This window comes from Cynocephalus volans, chromosome 7 (genome assembly GCF_027409185.1).
Source record: "Cynocephalus volans isolate mCynVol1 chromosome 7, mCynVol1.pri, whole genome shotgun sequence".
Taxonomy (NCBI): Eukaryota; Metazoa; Chordata; class Mammalia; order Dermoptera; family Cynocephalidae; genus Cynocephalus; species Cynocephalus volans.
In genome coordinates, this window is record NC_084466.1 from 31,091,336 (window position 1) to 31,110,735 (window position 19,400).

General features: G+C 38.4%; 1 protein-coding gene across 1 annotated transcript; it reads left to right on the forward strand.

Moving 5' to 3' along the window:
- Positions 1-5,809: 5,809 nt before the first annotated feature.
- Positions 5,810-6,311, forward strand: LOC134381880 (large ribosomal subunit protein mL49-like). The gene is given in 2 exon segments (XM_063101700.1): positions 5,810-6,207; positions 6,209-6,311. Coding segments are annotated over 2 exon segments (501 nt in total).
- Positions 6,312-19,400: the final 13,089 nt, after the last annotated feature.

Sequence of the window (19,400 nt, forward strand, 5' to 3'; positions counted from 1 at the left end):
CTAACAGCCCCACAGTCCTGATCCCTCTTCCTCTTATCTTTTTCCATATAACTTATTAATTTTTAATATATACTGCAATTATTTATTTTGTTAATTATTCAAACAATTGACAAAATTAGTTAAAATTAATTTATATTTTCAGTTAAGTTGGTATAATTAGTGGGATGGGTGTTTCTGTGAAGTCTTCTAAAAAATGTAACATTTGTGCTGAGTCTTGAGTGATGGATAGTATTTTTATAGCTATGGAAGAGATGAACGTTTAAGCAGTCCAGCTGGTGAGAACGGTATATTCAGAAAAGTAGCAGTAAGTCATACATTTTATCAGAAATAGAGACCAACTTTGATATGCTGTGGTACATAGGCAATGAATGGTGTATTACACCAGAACAGGGAAAAATAATGTGGCCCATAATAGTAAAAGTTTACTATTATGTAATATCCTACAATGTAATAATATTACAAAAATAAATGTTAGGCAGTAAAAGAACATTTCAAAACTCTGTTGCATATCATTTTCTATATTCAATTATTTATATCATTATATAATGACATAAATTAATTGCCCATAATGAAAAAATATGGCAACTCTTTTATTTCTTGACATTTCATTGTGTAGGTACACTCCATAACAGAGAACACGAATCTGGTTATTTATAGGGGACTTCAGAATATAATAGATGTGTAAAGTAGGTTTATGGTGATAACCTGGAGAACACATTCTTCATTTTAAAAAAGTTGGCTACAAAGTAGGTCCAACTAATCATTTGCATGCACTTTTGCCTGAACTTTTACTTCACAGGAAAATATGGACATTGAACTATTTGGAAAAGTAATTAATAATTTTGAAAACTCATCATTTATGAAGCACATTTGGCCCCCGGGCTGCTAACTGGCATCTGCACCCTATGTGCAAATATGTTGGTTGGTCAATGCTACATCACTTCAAACACACAGGTTTAAATCATCGCAAATGTTACTTCTACTTATGATGATCTTGGATCACCACAGAATTCCTTGATCCAATCACATACTTAAGTATTAGTGTCTCAGTTTAGTGTCACAGCACACATACAGCCACATGTGCATATACACATATATACATGTATAGGGATACAGGTATAAATATTCCAAGTATTTTTTCTGCAGGCACTTTTAAGATTAATTTCAAGCCATTTTTACCACGTGTTATCTCAAAACATACTAACAAATTCACAATTTGTTTTTGGTATAGGATACAGATTGATCTTGTCCCACAATCTCTTTATAACATAATTAAAGATCTTAAATGTTTAAAGAAATCTTGCCTTATACTTTATCAGAAGTTTTTCTTTTTCTGTAGAAAAATATTCATTTTACTCCTAAGAGCAAGGATAACTTTTAAGTAACTGAAAACATTATATAATGTATAACTACCTCTTAAAACTACATCTTAATTTAAATCACTTTTCAAAAACATACAGCTCTCCTCTCCCTGACCATCCCCCTCACCCCCCAATATCGCTGCATAGACAAGTGGGGCAGGTTATCCACAGAGATATATGTTGATTATAATAGTTTGGAGGGAATGCACTTTGTTAAACTCCTCCCTTACCCTCTTTTTCTAAGTACACAATAACCCAGACAATCTTCACAGTACAAAACTAGATCTCCTGGGCCAAATAATTGTCATATTACATGCAAAATGCAATTACCCTCAGCAGGATAACAGATAATTGGGATATGCATAGAAATATATTCTAATCATTTTTTCTGCTGTTTTCAATCTTGTTATTATATTTGTGCTGAGATGTGGGAGAAGTAACAATACCTAACAGAATCCTGGTTTAAAAATCAGAATAGCTGTCCACAGGTGTTCCTGTGCTACAACTTAAGTACATATCAGGTGAACAGAGAATATAGAAGTAAAACAGAATGTAGAATTCCATTCCTCCCTGGACAACTAAGAATGCACTTCATAGTGCACATCCAATCACTTTATAAAAATATGTTTTTCTCTAAGGAAAAAGTGGAAAAGTAATTTAAAATACACTGACAGTCTTCTAGTTTGCAAGTCTGACATGCAAATATCTTTTAAATTATCACTCCTGTCATTACAATAAGAAATAGCTGTACAAACTAAAAATCAATGACTGTTTTCAAACCCATGAGAGAAATGAGGTTGCAGGGCTACCCATCACTCCAAAATCTGGAAAGTGAGGCAAATCCAGTGATTCACAGCTGAGATCTTGTTAGCTGGAGCAGAACCCTTTGGAATTATAAGATAGTAGGAACACACATTGCTGGAAGCTGAATAGAAGCTGAATGTGAACAAGTGTGTGACAAACTCCATGGGTACAGACTTACTTCTTCCCCCCTCAGCATGTTTAGGGGCTTTCTCTCTAGGGACCCTTCACTGTTAGAATTCAGGAAAGACCTCCTCATGGCTTGGGCAGTAGAAAAGAGTGTGCACCATAAGCAAACACCTACTTTCCAGGCTAATGAAGTTTTTGTCAGAAAACTCCAGCAAGGAAAAGGGTATTCCTTCCTATTTGAACCCTCTCCAGCCTACCTGTGTCACTTAAGAAAACATATGCAACTGGGCCCAAAGATGTGGACTGGAAAAACTAGTCAGAGATTAACATTTACTTTTATAATTACTGAATGATCTTTCTCCACACTTTACTGCCACCAAAACAAAGCTTCAGTAAAGAAACAGTGGATTACAGGTAAAAGACAAGACACAGAACCTTTCTGACAGGCCATATGTAGGGGACCTAAAGACAAGAGGGGAGACAAAAATAAGGAGAGAAATTCGAAGCCTCTGGCACCTTTATCTAAAGTAAACATTAAAAGGGCGCAACTCCTGTTCAACTTAGCATAAATTCTCACACTAAAGGCCCATGTACCTCAATTTCTATTACATGATAGAACATGTCTAACAGTCAGCAAAATGTGAAATGAATGTCACAAAGTGATAGAGTTTGGAAGTGTTCTCCCCTCAAAACTAATGTGGAAATCTGATCCCCAATGTGGCAGTGTTGGAAGCTGTTTTGAGTCATGGGGCGGATCCCTCATGAATGGGTTAATGCTCTCCCTGGGGAGTGGGGGTAGTGAGTGAGTTCTCTCTTAGTTCCTGCAAGAACTGGTTGTTTAAAAGAACTTGGCACCTCCTCTCTCTCTCTCTTGCTTCCTCTTACCATGTGATCTGCTTGTACCCACTGGCTCCCTGCCACTTTCCGCCATGAGTAGAAGCAGCCTGAGGCCCATACCAGATGCAGCTGTCCCAGAACTGTGAGCCAAATAAACCCCTGTTCTTTATAAATCACCCAGTTTCAGGTATTCTGTTATAGCAACACAAAACAGACTAATACGCAAGGTAAAAAAACAGATACATACAGTCTTGAATATGTATTTAAACTGTTCTGTATTTGTACACAACTGACTCTAATCCTGTAAATCCTAGCCTAAGTTGCCTGTGTTTATTCTATGCTACCAGTGCATTTAGTTTATATTTACATGACATTATAGTATAATTATCAGGAGATAATTGTAATTATCAGAGCATGAACTGATAAGCCTTACAGACATTGTCTCCATTATCACGGGACCTAAAGACAAGTGGGGAAGACAGACTAATATTGATGAAGTAGTTTCAAGGATTAAGAAGAATATGAAAAAGGATCTATAAGGTCTACGAGAAGGTACCATAGGGATAATCAGATAAAAAAGGCCTCCCTAAAGAACTGTCATAATAGTGTAATATGTTCCATTATATCACTGTAATGCGTGAGCACTGAGTACATTTATTTGAATCATTGTGATGTATTTTGTTATCTTCTGGATTACCAATTAAATGTACCCCCTCACTTCTCTAAGAGTTACAGGATGCATACACCTAGATGACTCAGACTAAAAACGAAATCAATCTCTCTCTATATCTCTTTTTCTTTCTCATAAATAGGTAGGTAGGTAGATGATAGGTAGACAGACAGATATATAGATAGATACAGAGAAATAGAAAAATATAGTTGCCAAACCATCATTATAATCAATAACCTGTTTTAATCCACCAGTTTTGTTGGAAATAGTGACAGTGTTGAGCAAATAAAATAATAGTTTTTCTGTTTAAATATGTATTTGTTACATCATCGAAGATATTTGTTTTGATCTTTCCATGTGTGTTGTGCTCTGTTATGGTCTACAGAGATGAACGAGGCATGATACCTTTCAGGAATATCTTACATTTTAAGCACATTATATAATCTGTCTTCACTTGCGGTAATATGATTTGCAGCTACATCTATTTAATTTCACATTATTACATCCAAGAATTGAGTTATAAAATTTGCACATAAAGCTCCACAGATGGAGTCCTTAAATTTTATCCAACAAACAATAATCTACCATAGTGCTTAAGAGTTCTATTCTAACTCATTGTGCAGATTTGATTCCAGTTTCAGTACATGTACTCCTGAATTAAAGAGCCCTTTTGGATTGCTGTTTTGTTCATTGCTAAGATTAAGAATATACTAGTTTAAAAATGGTTGTTCATCCTTTTAAAGTTAAGAGAAAAATCAAAGCTTTTTTATGCTTTTCCAAAATTTATAGGATACATATTTACTATTGCACAGAATGCTTAAATTGAGAAAGAAGTTACTAAAAGGCCTGCTGCAAAATTTTAGAACAAATGGTTTAGTGCTATAAATTGTTTATCCAAATGAAAAATAATTTTGCTTGACTTGGCAAGATTAATCATCTTTGTGTTAAATGTTTATAGCTGAAATTGAGAAGTCTAATTTGCATTACCATTCAGTGCCTCTGGATATTATAATTGTATTTGTATATCTACTTCAAATTTTATGAATATATTTTCTGCCTAATAACGTCATTGCACCAGTTGGCTTATTTTAATGTAATATAATTATTGCAAGAAGTAAAAACACTAATACTGCTGACAATCATTTTAAATCCCCACAACTCTTGGTAAATTGATTAACACATTTTTTTCTTATATATTTAATGTATCAGTGAAAACTGGGTTTTTATTTCACTAATAAACTATGCTGTGACAGTTAACCATCAATAAACTATATGTGACGTACTGGGACCCCATTCTCTCTTAATCGACTTCCATTCTTCTAAAAAAAATTATCCTTAGATATTGGGGAAAAAAATACATATATATTTCAATTTTTTTTCCAAAAGGTAACTTGACTCATTGGGTAAGAATAAAGAGAATCATGGAATTAGAATGTACACATTATTTTAAAATTATTCATTTAATATTAGAATAGAATAGTACTGATACAAAATTACTTACTATATTTAACTGTGTTTTTTTTCTTAAGTTTCAAACCAGGAGAGATTTTTTTCCAAGGTTAAGAATAAATTATTCTGATTATTCTGTTTTATGAATGATTTCTTTATATATCTTCATTATTTTTATAGATAACATCTTTCTTGCTTCCCTTTCCCATGCCAAATGCAAGTAGAGTGACAGAATAAAGAAAATATCTAGCCATTAAATGTGTTTTCTCGCCAAGTTTGTTTGACAGTGGTTACCAAACTTCATCATGAGTCAATTTTAAGATAAATAGACAGTTTCTGTAGCTTACAGCAAGAGTCAGCAGCACAAAATAAGTAGGGGGAAAGGCTTTTTTTGTGCATAAGACAAAAAAAGAAAATGAGTACATATTTATTTTCTCTTCTTACTTACTCCACTGTTAAATGCTAATTTTTGTTCTGTAATCAGTCCTAGCAAGGAGGGGGGAAAAATAATAGCATTGCACTTTAGTGGGAAAAAGCTAAGTTTTTAGTTTAGAAAAACAAGATGGCAGTGATCATGTTCCAGACTGCACTGCAGGGTTGGATAACTGGCGTCCAGCTGAGCTGCAGGCTCTCGTGGCTGAGCCAGACTCAGAGGTTTCTGAATTACTCCAGCTTTGTGGAGTCTGTGGATAAATATCAGTTTGTGGAGCACCTGTTACCCTACCCCCTCCCCCCCCCCACCAGCATCCTAAAGCTCCCAAAGCATGATTATACTACATCTAGTGGGTCTCAGAGACCCCCACCCAACCTACCCTACTTTGGGAAGCACTCTGGGGTGCACAACATCCCTGTAGACAAGGACATCACACAGGGAAACCACCAGATGACTTGGATCCAGAAGGTTGAGAGGGATATCTGGGCCCTGAAGAAGGATGTGGAAGATTTTTTGAGTCCACTGCTGGAGAACACAAGTCATCTAGGTCAATAAGATGACAGGTACTCTGTGGGTCAAGGGCTACTTTGAACAGCAGCTCAAAGTCTGGCTCCTGAAGAAGTGCTTCTGAGACCTAGTTGAGCAGCCTACATGTTAGTGTTTCACACAGACTAGAGTTCAGCAGACCCCAGAAAGAGGGAGGGAGGAAGTTGTTAGAGTTCCTGGGATAGGGGATACAGAGACTTGGGGTAAGGGCTTGAGCAGGACAGAGTGTGAGGGCTAAAGGGCTTCAGGGTCAGGCCTTGCTTGCATAAAGGGAGAAATGGGCCTCTCTGCACAGATGTCAGCATGGGGGAGGGCTACCTACAATTGGAAACCTACCAGGAACAGCCAACTAGTGGGGGTCATTAGCTGCTATTCCCTCCTCCTTCCTCCTTGGCTTGTTCCTGCTTTCCTATTATTGGGACTCCTGGAACTCAGCTATTCAAATTCTAGGGGTTGTTGTCTGGTGTCTGGTGGAAGCAATACCAGTTTAGGAGAGAGTAGCCCAGGGAAGACCCACTGGGAACATTCCTTCCTTGGCTCTCTGGAGCTCATTTCTCCAAACATCCCCAAGCTCTTGCTCTAGGCCAAACCTGGCTTGATGGAGGCTAGGGAGAACACAGATGACTCAGGCATAGGTCCTGGAGGTCTTATGTTCCAAGGGCACTGCTGGGCACAGAGTGCCCCTGTCAGCCCCTGGGCTCTTTCTTCCTGATGGAAAGGTAGGAGGCCAGTCCCTGTCCCTGTTTCATTCCAAAAGGGACTTGGGCCTGACTGGGTTCCCAGCTCGAGGAAGTTAAGTGATTAGCTTTGGCTAGCCTGACCACAAAGGGGTACCTGGGAGATCCTAGCAGCCCAGCACAGGGCCATCCTCCCCAACCTGCTGACCTGGAATCAAGGCTGGAGAGGGGTTTGAAGGCAGGAAGATGCTGGTCTTTCACCCTGCCATCCCATCTCACCCACCACCAACTAACCTTCATACTCGCCCCACCTTGGAATCACTGGAGACAAAGGCCTAAGTTCCCACCCCCACCCTACCCGAGCATCAAACTGGCTCAGAAGGGGTTCAGATCCTGGCTCCTTCAATTGGTCTCTGACCTAAGGCAAGGTACTGAACTTTTCTGGGACTCAGTTTCTCCAGATATAAAAATGGGTATATCTTCCTAATCATTTAGTAATCAGCAGTGCCCCCAAGGACAGTGCTGGCTTACATGACTCACTCCTAGAGACTCCAGGCTATTCTTAACTCCATAGTCACAGCAAGAAAAAAGAGCCTGACAAGCTAAACCTATGACACGAATCCTACCAATCATTAAGGCAAGCTTTTATTTGGCCTCACATACAATTTAAGCTATTAAAATTTGTATAATATTTATAAATTAAATAATTGTCTGGAAAAAAGCATGTATGGCATGTGTATGTGTATAACATATATACACAAAGTATGTGTGTATACATCTGCACTGTTATCTTTTTTCCTGTCTTCTGATGTAAAATGAGTTGATATTTTAAATTTCACAAGGAATCTCCATTGTTGGCTTGTTTGCTGATTCAAAGCAAAAACAAACAAACAAACAAACAAACAAACAAACACCACTAAGATTGATAATTCTGGGGTAGATTGAAGACATTTACCTTACTGACTCCTCTCTAATAGTGTAATAGGAAAGAATATATGTTATTGGAATTGTTTGAAATGAACTAATTGTATTTATTTGACAAATGGCCACCAAATGACCAGCAAAGCATATGATAACCCCATAATTTTGTTTTCATTAACATAATAAAATAAGTAATAAATTAACATAAGACATTTTTTTTTTTTTTAAGTTTTATTTTGTCGATATACATTGTGGCTGATTATTGCTCCCCATCACCAAAACCTCCCTCCCTTCTCCCTCCCCCCCCCAACAATGTCCTTTCTGTTTGCTTGTCGTATCAACTTCAAGTAATTGTGGTTGTTATATCTTCTTCCCCCCCCCGTTTTTTTTTTTTTTGTGTGTGTGTGTGTGTGTGTGAATTTATATATTAATTTTTAGCTCCCACCAATAAGTGAGAACATGTGGTATTTCTCTTTCTGTGCCTGACTTGTTTCACTTAATATAATTCTCTCAAGGTCCATCCATGTTGTTGCAAATGGCAGTATTTCATTCGTTTTTATAGCTGAGTAGTATTCCATTGTGTAGATGTACCACATTTTCCGTATCCACTCATCTGATGATGGGCATTTGGGCTGGTTCCAACTCTTGGCTATTTTAAAGAGTGCTGCGATAAACATTGGGGAAGAGGTATACCTTCGACTTGATGATTTCCATTCCTCTGGGTATATTCCCAACAGTGGGATAGCTGGGTCATATGGTAGATCTATCTGCAATTGTTTGAGGAACCTCCATACTATTTTCCATAGAGGCTGCACCATTTTGCAGTCCCACCAACAATGTATGAGAGTTCCTTTTTCTCCGCAACCTCGCCAGCATTTATCGTTCATAGTCTTTTGGATTTTAGCCATCCTAACTGGGGTTAGATGGTATCTCAAAGTGGTTTTGATTTGCATTTCCCGGATGCTGAGTGATGTTGAACATTTTTTCATATGTCTGTTGGCCATTTGTATATCTTCCTTAGAGAAATGCCTACTTAGCTCTTTTGCCCATTTTTTAATTGGGTTGCTTGTTTTCTTCTTGTACAGTTGTTTGAGTTCCTTATATATTCTGGATATTAATCCTTTGTCAGATGTATATTTTGCAAATATTTTTTCCCACTCTGTTGGTTGTCTTTTAACTCTGTTAATTGTTTCTTTTGCTGTGCAGAAGCTTTTTAGTTTGATATAATCCCATTTGTTTATTTTTCCTTTGGTTGCCCGTGCTTTTGGGGTCGTATTTGTTCAGCACTCATTCATGACAAAAACCCTCTTTAAGTTAGGTATACAGGGAAAATATCTCAACATAATTAAAGCCATATATGCCAAACCCACAGCCAATATCATCCTGAATGGGGAAAAGCTGAAAGCTTTTCCTTTAAGAACAGGAACTAGATAAGGATGCCCACTCTCACCACTCCTATTCAACATAGTGGTGGAAGTACTAGCCAGAGTAATCAGAGAAGAGAAGGAAATAAAGGGCATCCAGATTGGAAAAGATGAAGTCAAACTGTCCCTGTTTGCAGATGACATGATCCTATATATCAAACAGCCTAAAACCTCTACAAAAAAACTGCTGGAATTGATAAATGATTTCAGCACAGTAGCAGGATAAAAAATCAACACATAAAAATCAGTTGCATTTCTTTTCTCCAATAGTGAACATGCAGAACGAGAAATCAAGAAAGCCTGCCCATTTACAATAGCCACCAAAAAAATACAATACTTAGGAATTGAGTTAACCAAGGAGGTTAAAAATCTCTATAATGAGAACTACAAACCACTGCTGAGAGAAATTAGAGAGGATACAAGAAGATGGAAAGATATCCCATGCTCTTGGATTGGAAGAATCAACATAGTGAAAATGTCCATACTACCCAAAGTGATATACAAATTCAATGCAATCCCCATCAAAATTCCAAAGACATTTTTCTCAGAAATGGAAAGATCTATCCAGACATTTACATGGAATAATAAAAGACCACACATAGCCAAAGCAATGCTGAGCAAATAAAGCTGGAGGCATAACACTACCCAACTTTAAGCTATACTACAAAGCTATAATAACCAAAACAGTATGGTACTGGCATAAAAACAGACACACTGACCAATGGAATAGAATAGAGAATCCAGAAATCAACCCACACACTTACTGCCATCTGATCTTTGACAAAGGCACCAAGCCTATTCACTGGGGAAGGGACTGCCTCTTCAGCAAATGGTGCTGGGATAACTGGATATCCATATGCAGGAGAATGAAACTAGACCCATACCTCTCACCATATACTAAAATCAATTCAAAATGGATTAAGGGTTTAAATATACACCCTGAAACAATAAAACTTCTTAAAGAAAACATAGGAGAAACACTTCAGGAAATAGGACTGGGCACAGAGTTCATGAATACGACCCCAAAATTAACATAAGACATTTTTGAATGCATAAAATATACTAGCAATAATGTTCTATAGCCATGGATATTTGTGCCAATGCTATATTAAAGAAAATTTATTATGACACTATTTTCCTTAATCAAAATTTTCTTTTATTTACTTGTCGTTTTAGGGAATGCAGTGGTTCCATGATTGGGCAACTACTTTGGATCACAAAAAATATGATGATAGCTTCAGATCTTCTGCTACCAAGGTACATACGGGAACATTAAAGATGAGAGTAATTTCCCAGACTTCACAGAAATCCTGAAAATCACATGTGGACCCTGGGCCTCCAGCTATAAATGGAGGCTTTTTTAAAAAACTACCTTCCAATCTAGCCCCAAAGTAGATGTATTCTTTTCAGTCTTTTATAATGCTCATTCTTTAAAAGTAAAAAAAAATCCAATAATTAATGATAAATAGACATATATTTTATCAGTCATAGTAATCAACTAGTTCATCCACTAACTTGGCAAAATGTGATCTTTTGAAAGGACATTCTATAACTTCCTTTAAAATTGTATTTCACTTCCCATTAATCTTTCCCATTGGAGAATGCAAATATTTCTTCTACTGATATGCAATTTATTATTACCTTTAAAATCCATTCTGCTCTTAGTGTTATTAGACTGATTTATACACCTTAATGTGCAAATCAAAGACAAATCACCTTTAACATTAAATTTTACTTTGTGGTGATTTGGAAATGGTTGAACTATGTTCTCCCCAACAGGTTTAAATGGAATTGCCCTTCCCTGTAGCAGCCAGCTGCCCCTAAACAAAAAACAAACAAGGAAACAAACGAAATGGAATTGCATTATGATGGAATAAATTCTACGTGCCCCATTATATCTCCTAAAGGATTTTTAAAATTTTTTCCCTTTCGAGAGGCTTTTCAAGATGGCGGCTGCGGCGGCTGGCGCAGAGTAGCTGAGGTGGAAAAGGCGGCCACTGGGCCTCAGGCAGCCGGGAAACTTGTGGACCTTCCTCTCGCCATCTCTTAAGGGAGGACTGCTGCTGCTGGCCGGTCGTGGGGGCTCAATGCCACTTTGCCCCCGGCAGGAGAGGCTGCCTCATTTACAGGCAACAGCTTTGAAGTGTGGAGCAGGAAAAGAACTATTTCTTAGCTGCAAAAGCGAGTCTCAAAACAGGGAACATGGCGCCAGGGCTGCTGTGGATGCAGCCAGGATCCCAGAGGCCGGGGGCGCGCTGAAGGTGGCCAGCTGCCCTATTCAGGATTCGAGGTTTCAGGCCGGCATTAAAGAAGATTCCTGGGAGCGCCCGAGTCGCGCCGCGACTGAACAGCCTGAGGCGGCAGCGGCCGAGAACTGGGAAAGGCGGCAAACCAGAGACAGAGAGCGAGCACCCGACCTGGCACAGCACTGTGAGTGACCGCTGGCACATCTCTGTTCGGGGGGTGGATGCCCACGCGGCTCCCGCCTGCACCACCAGTCCACTCACCGCCCGGTGCTGCCTCCATTTTCCCAGGTGCGGGCAGCTCCGCCCTGCTCGGCCATCACTGAGCCCTCCCACTGCCTGGCCTGGCGCCAGGCTTTCCGGAGCCTGCGGACCGGCCTTCGCTCCCACTCCCTCGGTGGTTCTCTGGCGGGGCTGGTGGCGGGGGGCGTCCCGGGCCAGTATCGGGAGGGCAAGGAAGTACGGGCGGGCCAACTGTCACTCCACCATACCCTGGACTCCGGCCCCAGGTAAACTCCCTGTTACTGGGAGGCAGATACCATCTCTGCGGCCACCAGTTTGGAAAAAAACCTAACGAATTTCTGGTTGGGAATAGTGTGGTAGGAGAGTTCCCAGGTCCGCTTGAACCTGCCGGAGAGCAGGCTGCAGGTGGGCGCTAGACTCGGTTTATACTGGGGGGATACAAAGGTGAACAAGACCCGAGAAAGATCTACATAGTGCTACAAAGGCACCCAGAGAGACCGGTTGTCTGTGCCCAGCAGAAACCTGGTAGACTTCCTGGGCGAGGTGGTGCCGAGCAGGGTCTTGAAGGCCCAGCTGATAGACGAGGGGTGCAGAAGACACGCCCCAGCCCAGCACAGTGTGCACAGAGTGGGGAGACGTGCGGCCAGGGAGGCGGAGACTCGACAAAAACCACACACCCGGTGGGGTCGCTACTGCACGTTCTAACAGCCTGGGCCAGAGCACACGGAAAAGGGAGAAGTCCTGCACAGGAAGTGAAAGCTCAACAGAGATCACACACCCTGTGGTACGTGATCCACCAGCCCAGCAGAGTCCAAGCTGACCAGAAAGGTGGCTCCCCAGAGAAGCCCAAGACCCGAGGCAACCACACACACAAGGCACTAGAGGCCAACTGAGCAGTCACGGAGGGAGCCATACGAAATTGGCAACCACAGCAACATCCTAGTTAGTCATTAGTCTCAAACCGGTGGACTGTGAAACCCCCGGCCACAATGAATAAACACCAAAAAAAGATACCAGAAATACAAAAATTCAAGAAAGTACACCACCAAAAGTTAATAAATCTCAAACTCTAGATCCTACAGAACAAGAAGCCCTTGAAATGACTGACAAGGAATTTCGAGTGATAATTCTAAGGAAACTGAATGAGATACAAGAAAACTCACCTAGACATCATGATGAAATGAGGAAAAGTATACAGGATCTGAAAGAGGAAATGTACAAGGAAATCAATGTCCTGAAAAAAAATGTAGCAGAACTTGCTGAACTGAAGAAGTTATTCAACGAAATAGAAAACACAACGGAGAGTTTAACCAGCAGTCTTGTCGAAGTTGAAGAGAGAACCTCTGAACTTGAAGATGGGCTGTTTGAAATAACACAAGCAGACAAAAAGAAAGAAAAAAGAATCAAGGACATTGAAGAAAATCTGAGAGAGATATCAGACAACCATAAGCGATCAAATATCCGAGTCATGGGTATTCCAGAAGGGGAGGAAAATGGAGATTCCATTGAAAACATATTCAACAAAATAGTGGCAGAAAACTTCCCAGGTATAGGAAAAATCACAGATCTTCAGATCCAGGAAGCTCAACGATCTCCAAATGTATTCAACCCAAAAAGACCTTCTCCAAGACATGTCATAGTCAAATTGGCAAAACTCAGAGATAAAGAGAGAATCTTAAAAGCTGCAAGAGAGAAGCGTCAAATCACCTATAAGGGAGCCCCAATCAGGTTAACATCAGACTTCTCATCACAAACCCTAAAAGCTAGAAAGGAATGGGATGATATTTTCAAAATACTAAAAGACAAAGATTGCCAGCCAAGAATACTCTACCCTGCAAGGCTATCCTTCCGAAATGAGGGGCAAATAGTATATTTCTCAGACAAACAAAAACTGCGGGAGTTCACTACCACAAGACCACCCTTACAAGAAATCCTCAAGGGAGTACTGGGTTTGGTTCCTGAAAAATAACTACCACTGCCATAAAAACCCAAGAAAAATCTAAACCCGCTAGTATAATAAAAATGGCATTCATGAAGAGAAAACAAGCTAACAAAAACACTATCTACAACCTAAGGAACCAACAAACACAGAAAACAAACAGTAAATCAGAAAGCAAGGAACAAAAGACACTTAAGACAACCAAACAACCAATAAAATGCTAGGAATAAATCAACACCTTTCAATAACAACTCTTAATGTAAAAGGCTTAAATTCCCCAATTAAAAGACACAGACTGGCTGACTGGATCAAAAAGCAGGACCCAACTATATGCTGTCTACAAGAGACCCACCTCACCCATAAAGATTCACACAGACTAAGAGTGAAAGGATGGAAAAAGATTTACCATGCAAACAGAAAAGAAAAACGAGCTGGAGTAGCTATTCTTATATCTGACAAAATAGACTTTAAACTAAAAACCATAAAAAGAGACAATGAGGGACACTACTTAATGATAAAAAGGACTGATCCATCAAGAAGACATAACAATCATAAATATGTATGCACCCAATGTTGGAGCAGCCAGATTTATAAAACAAACGCTATTAGACCTAAAGAAGGAAATAGACACTAATACCATAATAGCAGGGGACCTGAACACTCCACTGTCAATATTAGACAGATCATCTAGGCAAAGAATCAGTAGAGAAACACAAGATCTAAACAAGACTCTAGACCAATTGGAATTGGCAGATATCTACAGAACATTCCACCCAACAACCTCAGAATATTCATTCTTCTCATCACCACATGGATCATTCTCCAAGATAGATCACATATTAGGTCACAAATCAAGTCTCAATAAATTCAAAAAATTGCAATTATCCCATGTATCTTCTCAGACCACAATGGATTAAAACTAGAAATTAATAACAAACGAACCTCTGGAAATTATACAAACACATGGAAATTAAACAGCATTCTACTTAATGACATATGGGTCCAAGAAGAAATCAAGCAGGAAATCAAAAAATTTATTGAAACGAATGAAAACAATGATACATCATACCAAAACCTGTGGGATACTGCAAAAGCAGTATTGAGGGGAAAATTTATTGCATTAAACGCTCACTTCAGAAGAATAGAAAGATGGCAAGTGAACAAACTAACACTTCACCTTAAAGAACTAGAAAAACAAGAACAATCCAATCCTAAAGTTAGCACACGGAAAGAAATCATTAAGATCAGAGCAGAACTGAATGAAATTGAAAACCAAAAAACAATTCAAAAGATCAATGAATCAAAAAGTTGGTTTTTTGAAAAGATAAATAAAATTGACAAACCATTAGCATGGCTAACAAAAAAAAGAAGAGAGAAGACTCAAATAACAAAAATTAGAAATGAAAAAGGTGATATTACAACTGATTCATCTGAAATACAAGGAATCATTCGAGACTACTATAAACAACTATACGCCAACAAATTTGAAAATCTGGAGGAAATGGATAAATTTCTGGACACACACAAGCTCCCAAAACTGAACCGTGAAGACGTAGAAAATTTGAACAGACCAATAACAATAAAGGAGATTGAAGCTGTTATCAGAAGGCTCCCAACAAAGAAAAGCCCAGGACCAGATGGATTCACAGCAGAATTTTACCAAACATTCAAAGAGGAATTGACACCGATTCTTTATAAACTATTCCAAAAGATTGAAACGGACGCAAATCTCCCAAACTCATTCTATGAAGCAAACATCCTCCTGATACCAAAACCAGGTAAAGATATAACCAAAAAAGAAAACTACAGGCCAATATCCTTGATGAATATACATGCAAAAATCCTCACTAAATTACTAGCACACAGAATACAGCAACACATACGTAAAATTATTCATCACGATCAAGTGGGATTCATCCCAGGGATGCAAGGTTGGTTCAACATACGCAAATCAATAAATGTGATACACCATATTAATAAACTCAAACACAAGGACCATATGATCATCTCTATAGATGCTGAAAAAGCATTTGATAAAGTTCAGCACTCATTCATGACAAAGACCCTCTATAAGGTATAGAGGGAAAGTATCTCAACATAATTAAAGCCATATATGCCAAACCCACAGCCAATATCATCCTGAATGGGGAAAAGCTGAAAGCTTTTCCTTTAAGAACAGGAACTAGACAAGGATGCCCACTCTCACCACTCCTATTCAACATAGTGTTGCAAGTACTAGCCAGAGCAATCAGAGAAGAGAAGGAAATAAAGGGCATCCAGATTGGAAAAGATGAAGTCAAACTGTCCCTGTTTGCAGATGACATGATCCTATATATTGAACAGCCTAAAACCTCTACAAAAAAAAATGCTGGAATTGATAAATGATTTCAGCACAGTAGCAGGATACAAAATCAACAGACAAAAATCAGTAGCATTTCTTTTCTCCAATAGTGAACATGCAGAAAGAGAAATCAAGAAAGCCTGCCCATTTACAATAGCCACCAAAAAAATACAATACTTAGGAATTGAGTTAACCAAGGAGGTTAAAAATCTCTATAATGAGAACTACAAACCACTGCTGAGAGAAATTAGAGAGGATACAAGAAGATGGAAAGATATCCCATGCTCTTGGATTGGAAGAATCAACATAGTGAAAATGTCCATACTACCCAAAGTGATATACAAATTCAATGCAATCCCCATCAAAATTCCAAAGACATTTTTCTCAGAAATGGATAAAAACTATCCAGATATTTATATGGAACAATAAAAGACCATGCATAGCCAAAGCAATGCTGAGCAAAAAAAATAAAGCTGGAGGCATAACACTACCTGACTTTAAGCTATACTACAAAGCTATAATAACCAAAACAGTATGGTACTGGCATAAAAACAGACACACTGACCAACGGAATAGAATAGAGAATCCAGAAATCAACCCAAACACTTACTGTCAGCTGATCTTTGACAAAGGCACCAAGCCTATTCAGTGGCCAAGGGACTGCCTCTTCAGCAAATGGTGCTGGGACAACTGGATATCCATATGCAGGAGAATGAAACTAGATCCATACCTCTCGCCGTATACTAAAATCAACTCAAAATGGATTAAGTATTTAAATATACACCCTGAAACAATAAAACTTCTTAAAGAAAACATAGGAGAAACACTTCAGGAAATAGGACTGGGCACAGACTTCATGAATACGACCCCAAAAGCACGGGCAACCAAAGGAAAAATAAACAAATGGCATTATATCAAACTAAAAAGCTTCTGCACAGCAAAAGAAACAATTAAAAGAGTTAAAAGACAACCAACAGAGTGGGAGAAAATATTTGCAAAATATATATCTGACAAAGGATTAATATCCAGAATATATAAGGAACTCAAACAACTGTACAAGAAGAAAACAAGCAACCCAATTAAAAAATGGGCAAAAGAGCTAAGTAGGCATTTCTCTAAGGAAGATATACAAATGGCCAACAGACATATGAAAAAATGCTCAGCATCACTCAGCATCCGGGAAATGCAAATCAAAACCACATTGAGATACCATCTAACCCCAGTTAGGATGGCTAAAATCCAAAAGACTATGAACGATAAATGCTGGCGAGGCTGTGGAGAAAAAGGAACTCTCATACATTGTTGGTGGGACTGCAAAATGGTGCAGCCTCTATGGAAAATGGTATGGAGGTTCCTCAAACAATTGCAGATAGATCTACCATACGACCCAGCTATCCCACTGTTGGGAATATACCCAGAGGAATGGAAATCATCAAGTCGAAGGTATACCTGTTTCCCAATGTTCATCGCAGCCCTCTTTACAATAGCCAAGACTTGGAACCAGCCGAAATGCCCATCATCGGATGAGTGGATACGGAAAATGTGGTACATCTACACAATGGAATAGTACTCAGCTATAAAAACGAATGAAATACTGCCATTTGCAACAACATGGATGGACCTTGAGAGAATTATATTAAGTGAAACAAGTCAGGCACAGAAAGAGAAATACCACATGTTCTCACTTATTGGCGGGAGCTAAAAATTAATATATAAATTCACACACAGACACACACACACACACACACAAACCGGGGGGGGGGGGGGAAGAAGATATAACAACCACAATTATTTGAAGTTGATATGACAAGCAAACAGAAAGGACATTGTTGGGGGGGAGGGGGGAGGGAGAAGGGAGGGAGGTTTTGGTGATGGGGAGCAATAATCAGCTACAATGTATATCGACAAAATAAAATTAAAAAATAAATAAATAAATAAAAATAAATAAATAAATTTTTTCCCTTTCACATTTGTGTTAGTTTCTTTCTCCCTGTAGTTGCTCCTTTAATAATATGTCCTATTCTGTTTTAATAAGAAAATGCACACATGAAGCGGTTAAATATATATATAGTTATATGTATATATATACACACACACACAATTACCAAAAAAAAAGCAAGAAAAATAGGACTTTAGGTTCTAAAAAAAATGCATGAGTTAATAGTGTGTTGACATGATTGTCAGATTTTAGAATAAAATGTTCCTTCACACACGTTATGTGTGGAAAGTGAAGAAAATAATTCAGCTGACTGTGGGTTTGTCTCTCACATCTGCAAACAAAATGCTGCTGTGCAAAGGTCAAAATGACAGCTTTCTGATTTTTATTGCTCATTTAATTTTTTAGGTTTGCCCACCCTCCAAGGTATAACTTCCACTGTGTTTATCCAACATTAGAGTAGCTGAAATAGAAGAACATTGGGGCATTGGATAAAAAATAGCACAAAAATAAGAAGATGAGCAATATTAAAAATATATGGATGAATTTTATATAATATTTGAACTAAAATGTACCATAATAATAACAAAAATTCCCATTACATTTGTGTTATATTTAACTCAAAATTTGAAGCTTTATTATTCAATATTGCATTGAATTATCTATTCTGTGTGCATTTACTGAGCACTTGTTTTATGTTAGGCTGTGATTCTACCCATTAGAATGGTTATTATCAAAAAGACAATAACAAACGCTAGTGAGAATGCAGTGAAAAGGGAACTCTTATACACTGTTGGGAATATAAATTAGTACAGCCATTCTGAAGAACAGTATGAAGATTCTTCAAAGAACTTAAAATAGAATTACCACATGATCCAGCAATCCCACTACTGGGTACTTATACAAAGGAAAAGAAATTAGGTTAGGGAAGAGATGTCTGCACCCTCATGTTTACTGCAGCACTATTCACAATACCCAAGATAAGGAATCAGGCTAGATGTTCAAACACAGATGAGTGAATAAAGAAAATACGGTATTTATACACAGTGGTACTCTACTCAGCCACAAAACAGAATGAAATTCTGTCATTTGCAGCAACATGGATGAGCCTGGAAGAAATTGTATTAAGTGAAATAAATCAGTCACCAAATGATAAATACTGCATTTTTTCACTCATATGTGGAAACATAAAAAATTGAGCTTATACAAGCAAAGAGTAGAATTGTGTTTACTAAAAGCTGAGAAGGGGAGATGGGGGGGATAGGGAGAGGTTAGTTAAAAGATACAAAATTGCAGTTAAGTGGGAAAAATAAGTTCTAGTGGTCTACAGTAGTACTAGGCATTTGTAACTAACAATAATTTATTGTATGTTCTCAAATGGCTAGAAGAGGGAGCTCAAATGTTCTCATCACAAAAAAATGATGACTTTTTTCCATGATGAATATGCTAA